Source organism: Stomoxys calcitrans, chromosome 5 (genome assembly GCF_963082655.1).
Source record: "Stomoxys calcitrans chromosome 5, idStoCalc2.1, whole genome shotgun sequence".
Taxonomy (NCBI): domain Eukaryota; kingdom Metazoa; phylum Arthropoda; class Insecta; order Diptera; family Muscidae; genus Stomoxys; species Stomoxys calcitrans.
The window spans coordinates 124,023,485-124,036,504 of NC_081556.1; the positions used below are offsets into that span (position 1 = coordinate 124,023,485).

At 37.1% G+C, this 13,020-nt stretch overlaps 1 protein-coding gene and 1 long non-coding RNA gene across 2 annotated transcripts; one reads left to right on the forward strand and one right to left on the reverse strand.

The window, feature by feature from the left end:
• Positions 1–708: 708 nt before the first annotated feature.
• Positions 709–3,765, reverse strand: LOC131998169 (uncharacterized). Its single transcript, XR_009398627.1, has 2 exons — positions 3,627–3,765; positions 709–996 (listed from the first exon to the last, which is right to left on the reverse strand). It is a non-coding gene; the product is annotated as an uncharacterized LOC131998169 (long non-coding RNA).
• A 4,315-nt stretch (positions 3,766–8,080) lies between these two features.
• LOC131997982 (histidine-rich glycoprotein-like) lies at positions 8,081–8,679 on the forward strand. The gene is made up of 2 exons (XM_059369930.1): positions 8,081–8,101; positions 8,155–8,679. The coding sequence occupies exons 1-2, from the start codon at positions 8,081–8,083 to the stop codon at positions 8,677–8,679; spliced, it is 546 nt and encodes a 181-aa protein (XP_059225913.1).
• Positions 8,680–13,020: the final 4,341 nt, after the last annotated feature.

Sequence of the window (13,020 nt, forward strand, 5' to 3'; positions counted from 1 at the left end):
CATAATTAATATCCGAAAAATGCAAAAAAAATCAATGTGAGTTTGAAATTGCTGTAACATATTTAGTTTTGTGAATTTCAAAATTCTGAAGACACCGTTGGATTCGTGAAGAAAATCTCTTTCCGTAGTGGTGCTGGACGAGGTAATACTCTTTCCTATTTCCTTGAAAACTTTAGAGTATTGCTTTAAATTTGCATAATTCATATCCAAAAAATTCAAAAAAAAAACCAACGTAAGTTTGCATTGCTGTAACTTCCTTAGTTTTGCGAACTTCAGGCACCGTTGGGTTCGTTGTGTTCGTTATTAAGATGAAAATGCATCATTGACAAATACAGGCTGGAACATAGAGAATCTTGGTCCATATAAGCCTCATCATGCCACGATTCGGATCTGGCCATGAAAGGCTTCACATTCACAAAGTTTAGGAGAAAGCATACAATTGGGGTCCTCGTATTGACACTATACACCCAGAGAAGATTTGATACCAACGTGCTCATTTCAGTACCATATGGTATTGAAACTAAAGCAACACCGTATAGATGAAACATAAAATAATAAGTACCATTGGGTACTAGCCTTGTTAACGAACTGGTATTGGTTTTAATACCAATCTGTTATTGGTTTTAGCACCAGACCGGTTTTAGTTTTAGTACCAAACCGTTATTGATTATTCCACCCCCCAAATGAACCAAAAGAAACCATTGAAAATAATTTAATCTAATTTTATTTTATTTATTTTAATACAATTTTATTTAATATAATTTTATTTGTATTAATATTACAAAAAGTAATGATACACCGTGGCCAACCCCAATTCTTTGTACTCAGCAATTGATTTCATATGCATTGATTTCCAGAAGTGGTTTTCATATGAATACATCAACAAAGCATTGTTTTCCACACAAAAGAGTATCATGTTTTTAATGTTGAATGTCCTTTGAATTTGTACTGTTTCCATTTTCACCGCTTTCGATTATTTTAACAGGTTATTACGTACTGAAATTGTATTAAAAAATTGTATTTATTTGTTTAACAATATTTTAAGTGATATCAAATGAATTGATACCAAATGGTATTAAAAATTGTTGTTAAAAAGTACCGCCATTTCTCTATCAGTGTACCATATCATGCAATTCGTGATTACCCGAATTGCCATCTACTGGACGGCATTATGGCCAGACAGTTGAATCGGCCTCTTTCTTCTCAATGTAGACCTCCGACATGTTTTCCACTCTACCTTAAATCCACCCGTTTGTAATAAATTACTCAATGACAATACCAGAGTTCCGTCAAATCAAAATCGCTCTTTCGCCTTAAGTCTCAAGTCTTGCAATGGCACCCCCATACTTAGTCTGTATGTCTATGGATCGAACATCTAGAATTGTCTCCAGTGCCCTAGTTGACAAGGTTTTAATCGCCCCTCCTAAGCTAAACAGAGAACTGCAAGCGTAGTATTTTTCTGATTTGCGGTATACTCATAAAAATGCGGTGTTTGTATTTATCGTCACCGCAGTTGATGCGGTGCTATGCTCCGCACACTGACATGAGTAGCGATCGTATAGATATTCTTTAATTCACATTCATGCTTCATGTACCACCGCTTTTAACATCGTCTTTGTCCATGACGGTGTTTTGAGTAAGGCGAGAATGAAAAAAAAATTTTCATCAAATAAAAACTAAAAGTCGAATATTCCCGAAGCCAGTGAAGATATTGTATACCTCATGTGAACCTTTGGAGGGATTTTAAGCACCATCCAGCAAAATGGGAAATTTGGATATCGGACCGCAAAGAAGATTAATTTCTGAATACTAAACTTCATCATTTTCTGAGATTTTTTTGAAATGTATTATTTATTGCGTTTAAAAGCAAATTGCGGTACTTTCTTCATTTTTGGCAAACACTCAGCATACACAAGAAGCTCGAGAGATTAAGTATTTGCGGTGGTAGTTTCAACTCAGGCGTCGCTCATTTGTTTCATAGCACTACATACACATCAGCATCACCACAAAATCATGTATGTTGTGCAAGCTATTGGCGTTGGTTAGAGTTGAAACTTTCATTCCAAAAGACAAGCATTTTTGCGGTGCACCTCAAATGCGATACACCGCTGCAGATCTTTGAAGCCAAGACAAAACTTTCTCTCACCTGCTGCTGTTGTAGCCAAATATTTTTATGTAGAGGTAGCAATCCTCGTCAAACTCCTATAGTGAGCAAGCCTGTTTCGGTCCATAAGACCGATCGCATTTGGGCATTTAGTTATTTAAAGGTGGTAATAACTCGCCTCTTCATATTGAGTATCAAAGACACTTAGTAAGGCAAGAGCCCGGCTGAGACTCTATACTAAATACCGCTGATTGTTCGCGACATTTCACTATCCGCAACCTATGGACGCAACCGTTAGCTCCCAGCTGAGCTTCTTTAGATGAACACCACAAAGGTCAGAGCTGAAAATACCAAATCCCGTGCCGAGCTCACCTGTTGTAATGCCCTCATGTTTCACTTCATCATCGTAAGCTAGTACATACCTAATAACGCTTCTGTAGAGCCAGTGGACTATCCACGGATTCAGTCATAATTTCGAGTCTACGGCTATATAAAGCATAATATCTATGAAACTTTTAAGACCGCTTCTGAATGAAACACTTCTAGTCCAGTTCGCCATTCAAATTTATTCCCATGTATTTGATCTTGTCGCATACTGGTATTCGGTTGAGAAATCGTGTCACCTCAAACTGGTCAAGCTGGTCCTCCTCTTCAAAAAGCAGATTTTAGTACTCTCTAGATTTAAATTCAAACCCCTAGGTTTAGTCCAGTTGTATGTTGTCTCCAAGACCGTTTCGGTTTTTCTGCATATGTACCTCATTCGAATTCCAGCCCTTTAGAATAGTGCTCTTTCGTAAATTGAGTGCTCTTTCGTAAATTATTTGGCGTATTTTCAACCGACTTTAAATTTGAAACAGAATGAGACTGAAACTGGTTAAACATATCTCAAACTCAATCTGTCCCAAATCTGAGTAACATCGGGTGAGAAAATGTTTTATATCTACTACATCGATTTCACGGTATTGCTCTACATTGAAATTTTTATGATCTGGATTTAACTAAATCTAAAAACAAATCAAGTCCGTTTACACTGCGTTTTTGGTATGCAAGCGTACATGCGTATGAATGAATGTGCATATCATACACATCCATACACAATTCTTGAAAACCGTAGCATATTGTGGTACTTTAAACGATTATTCGGCCATGAAATCGTTTTTATTTGGGATTTAAAAATAAATTCTGCAAAAATTGGATTTATTTTTGTATGGTTATACCTACACTTAAGTCTCGAAAAGGCCATAAATCCAAATTTAGTGGCCAATGTAAATGTACTTTAATTCATGCCGCAAATTATCCCATAATTCGATTTATATACCAATTAACTAATTGACATAGTTTTTAGAATTTTTAAATTGTATTCTTTCAAGTTTTGTAACCACTGTGTATTGCAACTTTCGATAATTTTGTAGGTTCCGATATTTGTGAGTCCATCGTAAATATGCGACAGATTAAAGGCATGACTTATTTATTTGTTGCTGGCTCACCTTTAAAAGTATGTTCCGCAATAGAAACTACTTACAATAAGAACAAATCCACCACCAACAGTAATGCCACCGGCTCCATCACCTCCCTTTTTGAATGTGGACGACAACTTGAAAATATTTTTGTTGTTCCCCACAAACTATTTTCCTGTAATTCGATATTTTAGTGATGGCTCTGTTCTATGCGCACACAATCACACATACATACAAAGATTGTGGCCTCTCAATACTCAATACGTGAGCATCCCCAATGAGATTGTGAATGATATATCTATCAGAATTTATGACAGTTAGCGGAATATATCTTGGCCGCAAGTACTTTGGGATTAAAATCTTAATTTTGAGAGTACGTCTTCATCGATGACTGTGAGGGTCCGTCCATCTGTCCATGATATTTATACATATTCATTATTGCATGTATGTACGTTAATATGTACATACATATGTGTTATGATGGGACCCCATTGTATAGTTGTTCTGTTATTCACTCTTAAGGTGTATTTTTACGTTTATTTTTAAATGCAGATATTATTTCTAGTTTAGCTGCTATGATGGTTGTTGTTGTTGTTACTCTTCATTTTCCTTTTTGCTTTTTTGAAATGAGTCTTTGACAGTCTTGACTGTTTGAAGTACTTGTCATATTTAGCGCATTTTGTTGTTTGTCGCCTTGGTTGTTCATCTGTGGCTTTTTGGGGACATTTTCTATTTGGCTTTTGTCCGTCCTCCTCGACTTTTTTGTTCTGTGTTATTCTAACAGCCTTCACAAAATAAACAACCACAAAGCAAATATTATTCCAATTTCATGAGAAACAAATTTATGAAAATTTTAACTCATCACAATTCTTCAAATATGTATAAGGACTTTGGAATGTATATACATATACATATTTAAACTTTAATCGCCCCCTTGTAAAATAGCCTTTACTTGGTATCCTTGGTTTATTTAAATGGCTATGTTAAAGAAAATGTATCAAAACTTTTAGACGGTTAACTAGCATACTTATGTGCTTACCAAGAATCCTGTAAATAAAGTCACGGCAGTCAGTCAAAATGTTAGCTCAATCGGATGAAATTTGCGCCCTCTATAGACACAATGTATCTTAAAGAATACATTCAGTGTCGAATCGCATATTTTTGTTCAACAATCCAAAATAATTAACTTTACCGATAGTATGGATTGTAAGAATATCAATCGATATTTAGACAAAATATAAAATATCGATAGATATTTTAACCACAGATGTTGGTTAGACCAATACTTAATTATGTTACGCCTCGTTTGTTGGACGGTGATGGAGAAAAGTGCAGTAAACAGGTTCAGAGAATGTGTTGTGTTGACATAGGCGGAGCGATGAGAACAATGCCTACTAGGCCACTGGAGCCAATTGATGATGTCCGCCCCTAAAAACATGAATATTAGGCATAAGGCAGCCACTGCGTCTATAAGCCTTCAGGCGATGGGAGAGTGAATGAAAATGGGAGTGGGCATTCCAAGGCGACAATAGCTAACTTGACTTGGATTCGGATGGGATATCTGAGTCGACTGCGAGACATTGTATCAGTTGCGTGGAACTCTGACATCGACATCTGGTAGCTTATGCTACCATTAAGGTGGTAAGGTCATGAACGGCTTTTAAGTGTAAGAAGTATTAAATAAACGTCATTTCTGGCGATGGGAAGAGAGGAACGATAAGGCAGACAACTTGGCTATAAGGGCCGAAACAGAATGAGTGCGTTGAGCTTGTTTTTGTTTGTCGCACAGTGGGATAGAACCAAAAAAAACATTAAAAAATATGCCATTTGAAAATTCCAGAAATTGTTTTCGCAAGTTAGCACCATTATGGAAAGATGTTTACTTTTTAAATCTAAAAATGTTTTTAAAGTTTGAAGTTCGAAATTTTAAGGAAGTTGCAACAATTTCAAACTCACAGAATTTCATTGCATTTTTGGGATATCAATTATGCGATTTTGAGCTTGGTTTTTTAAGAAAACACTCAGGGATTGGGATAAACCGCATTTTTTTGCCATAAATTTCATTACAATATACTCAACTGAATAATTTTTTTTGCATCAAAAATTGAAAATTTTCACGCGGCTTAACCCTTGCTAAAAAAAATGGAAAAAAAAATTTGAAATTTTAAGAAATGCTGTTCATTTAAAGATTCTTCTTGGAATTTCGAATCGGGATATGCCATTGGATTTTCGATATTCGAAAAAAATAAGGAGTTACGGCGTTCTCGACCTTGAATATTTACGGCGAAAAAATATCGATTTTTGCACATTCTTTTAAAGAAAACTGTGAAGTATTGCTTCAACCAGCACCATTACGGAATGAATGTTTGCTTCCGAATCAAGTGATCCCTTCGATTTTTGGAAATTTGAAAATACGAAGGATTGACATCATTTTCAATCTTGGTATGTCATCAAAAAATTTCATTTTACCAACTTTTCGAAAATTCCAGAAAGTTTTTTCGCAAGTTAGTACCATTATGGAAAGATCTTCACTATTCCAATCCAATATAGTTTTTCAAATTTTGAAGTCCGAAAATCTAAGAGGTTACAGCAATTTCATTGGATTGGAATAGTAAAGATCTTTCCATAATGGTGCTAACTTACGAACAAACTTTCTGGAATTGTAGAAAAATAGGTAAAATGCAATTTTTTGACGATATACCAAGATTGAAAATGCTGTAACTCCTTCGTATTTTCGAATTTCTAAAAACTGAAGGCATCTTTTGAAGCAATATTTCACAGTTTTCTTTGGAAGAATTCGCAAAAATCGATATTTTTCGCCGAAAATATTAAAGATCGAAAACGCTGTAACCTCTTCATTTTTTCGAATTTCGAAAATCCAAAAGGATTCCGCGATTCGAAATGGAATCTTAAAGTTAACAGCATTTCTTAAAATTTCCAATTTTATTTTTTATTTTTTTTGCAAGGGGTTAACCTTATGAAAATGTTCAAGGTCGTAAAGGTAAAGATCTTTCCATAATGATCCAAACTTGCAGAAAACCTTGTGTACATTTCGAAAAAATTGTTAAATTACATTTTTTAATGACATACTAGGTTCGAAAATGCTATAACTCCTACGTGTTTTCGAATTTCTAAAAACCGAAGGCATCTTTTGATTCGTAAGCAAACATTCTTTCCATAATGGTGCTGGTTGAAGAAATACTTCACATGTTCCTTTGGAAAAAATTGCAAAAATCGATATTCTTGCCGTAAATATTCAGGGAAATTTTCAAGGTCGAAAACGCTGTAACCCTTCATTTTTTCGAATTACGGAAATCCAAAAGCATTCCGCGATTCGAAATTCGATGAGGAATCTTTAAATTAACATCATTTCTTAAAAATTCGAATTTAATTTTTTTGCATTTTTTTTACCAAAGGGGTTAACCTTATGAAAATTTTCAATTTTTGATGGGCAAAAATTTTTTGAGTTGAGTATGCGGCACTGAAGTTTATGGCGGAAAAAGGCGTTATATTGCAATCCCTGAGTGTTTTCTTCAAAAAACAAGCTCAAAATCGCATAATTGATATCTGAAAAATGCGATTAAGTACAACTGCTGTGCGATTTAGTACAAGCTCACAATCGCATAAGTTGCTATAAATGACTAGTTAGTCAATTAACAACTAAATATAGGTTATATTTAAGTAATCGAAAAATCATTTAATGGCATTATCCATGACTTGCCAATCACAATATAGGAAACCCCCTCTCTAATTTTAACACAATTTCCCCAAGAAAAAAAAAGATAAATAAACAAATAGTCTAATGTATACGTCATACATTGGGGACCATATGGAAACATGCAACAAGCAATTCCTCTGCGTCCAGCCTGTGTGTTTGGCATTTGTTTTGGTACTTAAAGCGAATGATTATGACGATGATGATTTGTTTAGGCTGTGAAAATACCACCAAAAACTAACCGCCACACACTTTATGGCCGGCCCACAATCTCGTGTGAGGCAATGGATGTGGCTGTGTAATTAGCATGTGGCAAGTATCAACAGATAATTTGCTTTGGTTTCATGCTACTACAGCCAGACAATGGTGGGATGATGAATTCCTTTTGTTGCCTTCCAATGTTTATAACAACATGCACACTCCATGGTGTAACACGACAGCAACAAACGTTTGTTTTCCTTTCTTCTTCTTCTCGATTCATTACAATATGCCCAGATCGACCAAGTTCAAACTTTGAAGAGTTTATTGCTATTAAGGGCTATTAATTATGGCAGCACGCATAGCGCCAAGCTCGAGGCAGACTTTAGGCCACAAATGACAGACAACAGCTTTTAATTTCTGTCTCACTACAATAATTCATTTCAAATACCTTAGCTACTTCTATCATAAATGAAATATAATAATTACCATATTCTCCATTTCTTCAATTACAGAATTGGCCATTTGGTCTTCACCATCAGGTTAATAATAATCATAACTCCTCAAGCGGCAGATCTCAGGCACACCATTCAATTGCCATCACCAATGGCAATGCGACCACCTCTAGTTGGAGTCCCTCAGAAGTTAAGCAGTCTCGTTATGACTCGGCAAACTATCAGCAACATCAACAAGAACCTGTAGACCACCACCAGCAGCAAAATAACAATACCCCTGCATACGTTTTGACGCCTTCATCTTCAACATCTTTATTAACAACGTCATCAACACCACCAAACTCTCAGCAGCAAGAAATTATTTGGTATTCGGAAACACCTTCGCCCGATTTAAGCACCTCCACCTCATCTTCTGTGGGAGTTGGAGGCTATGAAAGCCCTGGCCAAAATCATCACCATCATCATCATCATCAGCATACTCAGAGTCAACATCAACGTCATAGTCACAGTCTAATGGAACATTTGGCGCACATGCAATTAACACCACCACCACCACCACCCCCTTTGTCATTAACACATTCCTCTGGGTCTAGGCACTCCTTTCAGCAGCATCAAAATACTCATCTTCATCATAGCCACCATCTGCAACATTCAAATCAGTACTCTTCGCAGGCTGTGCAAAATCATCCGCATCATCAAAATTTTGCCAACTCAAACCATCATCATTTCGCAGCAGCTTCAATACGTTAAATAAAATTATTTAAATTTTTTTTACAAATTAGAAAATTAGTTGCATAAAAATCATTGCCAAATTGTAAAATTATTTAAAGAAAAAAATGTGTAATAAAGTCTCATCTTATATTTTGTAAAAATGATTGTTTTCGTAAAAAAGTAAGGAAAGGCAAAAGTCGGGCGGGGCCAACTATATAATACCCTATCCCACCGAGTCTACGTACTACTTTCAATACATGCCACCTATATTGAAATCTGGTCAGACTTTAATTTTGCAAAACCTACTGAAATATTGAATAGGACCTTATAACATTTTCTTATGATAGGACCTTAATTGGGGCTACTACAGCCTTAAAGGTCATATCAGATGAAATATATATATGGGAGCTTTATCTAGGTTAGGTTAGGTTTAAGTGGCAGTCTACCATCAGACTCACTTAAACGTTTCCGTCCATTGTGATACCATAGGAACAGAAGAAGCACTCTAGTTCCTACCGTTGAACCATTCAGATCGCTTTAAAAACCCCAATAACTTGCGAATATCCACATCCGCTAAATCAGACAGGTTCTCAAAGAAATGAGAACCTATAATGGAACTCCTTCTTGCTGCTGGTGCGGGACACACACAGAAGGTGTTCTATAGTCCCTTCTTCATCGATGTCACTACAGCTTCTGCAAAAGTCGTTGCTAGCAACCTTCAGTCTGTCAGCATGTTTTCCTATAAGACAGTGACCTGTCCTGACGGACTCAATGACTGAGACGTCATTTCTAGCCAATGACAGCAAAGCAGTAGACCTCTTCAAGTCTAGATGAGGCCACATAGTTTTGGAATGCTCACAGCCCCCTCTTTGTGACCATCTGTCATTCGTTGCCCTTCGGGCCTGGTCCTGAAAACTTAGCTTACATGTCGCTAGAGGCATACCCACAGAATGTGTAGGGTAGTTCATAGTCTCGCAAGCTCAGCCGCTTTACAATTCCCTGGAATATCTCTGTGGCCCGGCACCCAGATCAGGTGAATTTTGAACTGTTCAGCCATCTCGCTGCGACAGTCGAGGGCGGTTTTTGTGTTCAGAAATACGTTCTAAAGGGATTCAATGGTGATGCACAAAGAAGCCATCCTTTGGATCCGGTTAAGTATTGAGCAGTAGGTGGATTTTTGAAGCGCCGTTCACCAGTCTCGTGCTATATTTTGTAAAGATAGGACTAAAACTGTGGCGACTACGGGTTTCAAAAGCCACATCGGCTTAAAGTTATATATGGGAGTTATATCTAAATCTGAACCGATTTTTATGAAATTTTGCACACCTATGGGGACATCATATAAAACTTCTCGTGCTATATTTTGTAAAGATAGGACCGAAATTGTGGCGACTACGGGCTTCAAAGACATTTCGGATGAAAGATATATATGGGAGCTATATCCAAATCTGGACCGATTTTTTTGAAATTTTGCACACATATGAGGACATCAAATAAAACACCTCATGCTAAATTTTGTAAAGATTAGACCAAAATTGTGGCGACTACGAGCTACAAAGGCCATTTCAGATGAAAGATATATATGGAAGCTATATCTAAATCTGGATCGATTTTTTTGAAATTTTGCACACATATGAAGACATAAAATAAAACACCTAATGCCAAGTTTTGTAAAGATCGGCAGTAACTAGATACAAAAATACTTAAACAGACAGACGGACATAGCTAAATCGAATCAGGAAGTGATTCTAAGCCGATCGGTATACTTATCAATGGGTCTAATTCGTCTCCTTTTTGCAAAAAGCAAAATTTTCCCATGAACATTCCACTAAGAAACAGGGGTAAACTTCTCACATATCAATGAGTACAGTCCGATTCAAGTTTTAAGCTCAATGATAAGGGGCCTCCTTTTTATAACCGAGTCCGAACGGCGAGCCGCAGTGCGACACCACTTTGGAGAGAAGTTTTACATGGCATAGAACCTCACAAATGTTGCCAGCACTAGGAGAGGAAAACCACCGTTAAAAATTTTTTCTGGTCCCGCCAGGATTCAAACCTAGGCTTTCAGCGTCATAACCGGACATGCTAACCTCTGCGTTACGGTGGCCTCCTATAGTGTAGGGTATAAAAAAAAAAATGTTAAGCACTTCATATGTCCCTGCCGAGAATAAGGCGCATCACAGGCCAGTAAATTCAACTCCACCCTCAGACAGCAAAATCCCTGCCCCTTCCATTTCCCATGCCGTCCAATAAAATCACAATCCAGGGACATGTAGACTTTTCGAGAGACACAGCATTCCATAAATTCTCCGGCCTACCACAACAGTTGCCCCCGGAAGGCGGCGCATGAACCGCATATCAGGAAGCACCCAACCCATTAGCCAAATGAATACACCCTAACTCGGTGGTGGCTATAAAAGGCAAACAAAAACTGCAGCTCATCCGTTTTCTCATGTTAGTAGTTTGGGTCATGATGTGTCATGGAGAATGTGTTGCACATGTTGCTTGTAAGTGAGGAGACCAAATATTTTCAGAGTTTCGTACTTAAATGCAACTAAGAAAGATTTCCAAATTTGTACTAATTTTTATAACATGGTTTTATCTCTTGGCAACGCTAATATAGTTGCGCGACCATCTATAATCGACCCCCTTAGTTAACCTAATTACGCGCGTCGAACCTAGGCTAATGCTGAGTTTAAGATTGCAGTGGCATAACCTCGGGATACTAATAGGGTGATTTGAACTAAAATGGCGCTTGACACTGATTTTTTGGGGATGATGAGGATTTAGAGACCGTCGAGCACTAATTGTGCCATTAGTCTTAACGTTATGGCTAAATGCAATTTTTCTTCTCTGGGATTATGGCTAAACACAATTTTTCAGACATACCTTATCAATACCCAACCGGTTGACCTGGAGTTCTGCATGATTGATGTATCACATAGATAAAGATTCAGCTTTAAGTAGTTGTGGGTTAACCTTATCGTGCCCAACTGTCAAAATATGAGAGATTATAAGCATTGACAATTTAATGATGTACGAAATCAAATCACCCCTTACCTGTGCTGTAATATTGCAGTTAAATCCAACGGGCTCTTTTATGTCTACTTATTCATTCCAGAAACCTTTTACTCAGCGGCTTTTTATCCAGCCGCACACGTTTTCTATATCCATGATTGGCTTAAAATTAATATTCCAGTTGTTGCTTTTTTTTTATACCCTCCACCGTAGTTATACTAATTTCGTCATTCAGTTTGTAAAACCTCGAAATATGCATCTGAGATCCCATAAGGTATATATTTTATTGATCGTCATATCATTTTAAGTCGATCTAGTCATGTCCGTCCGTCCGTCCGTCTGTCTGGCGAAAGCACGATAACTTTCGATGCACTTGAAATTTTGCACAAATACTTTTTATTTGTGTTGGGATTGTAAATGGGCTATATCGGTCCATGTTTTGATGTAGCTGCCATCCAACTACTGTACTTAGTATGGTTCAAATCGGTCCATGTTTTGATATAGCTGCCATATAAACCGATCTTGGATCTTGACTTCTTGAGCCAATAGAGAGCGCAATTCTCATCCGATTTGTCTAAAGTTTGGCAAGAAGTGTTTTTTGTGACTTCCAATAACTGTGCTAAGTATGGCGCAAATCGGTACATAGCCTGATATAGCTGTCAGATAAACCAAACTGGGATCTTGTCTTTTTGAGCCTCAAGAGGGCGCAATTTTCATCCGATTTGGCAGTACAACGGCTTCCCTCATTACCTTCAACATACGTGTCTAATATGGACTGAACCGATCAATAGCTTGATACAGCTCCCATATAAACCGATCTCCCGATTTTGCCTCTTGAGCCCGTACAAAGCGCAACTCTTATCCGAATGGAGTGAATTATTATACAATAACTTCTACAATGTTCAGCATTCAATTCATGTATGGTCCGAATCGGGCTATAACTTGATGTAGCTCCAATAGCATAATAGTTCTTATTCAATATTCTTTGTTTGCCTAAAAAGAGATACCGCGCAAAGAACTCGAAAAATTCGATCTCCACTCTTAGAACTCTCTTACTTGTTGTATGTTGTTGTAGCCAAATACTTGCATGTGCTGGTAGCGACCCTTGGCAAGCTCCTTCTATAACTATAAGATTTGATTGCTTGGAAGAAAAGCCAGCATCTTTCATTAGGTCCGTTCGCGTACTTTTCCAGTAAAAATTTGCAGGAGAAAGAACCATTTTACTCTCTTTAAAAAATTTGCCAGCAAAAGTACGTAACGAATTCCAGTGAAAATTTGAAAATGTGCAGAAAAACAGCTAATTTTTGTTTTGGTTTGTTTTTCATTTGCTTGCTTGGAAAACAATTTTTTCTAAGAATAAAA

Excerpts from the sequence above, each read along its gene's own strand:
- LOC131997982 (XM_059369930.1), top strand. The coding sequence starts at position 8,081 with ATGGCAATGCGACCACCTCTA. Across the intron at positions 8,102-8,154 it reads TGGCAATGCGACCACCTCTA|CAACATCAACAAGAACCTGT; the intron begins GTTGGAGTCCCT and ends GCAAACTATCAG.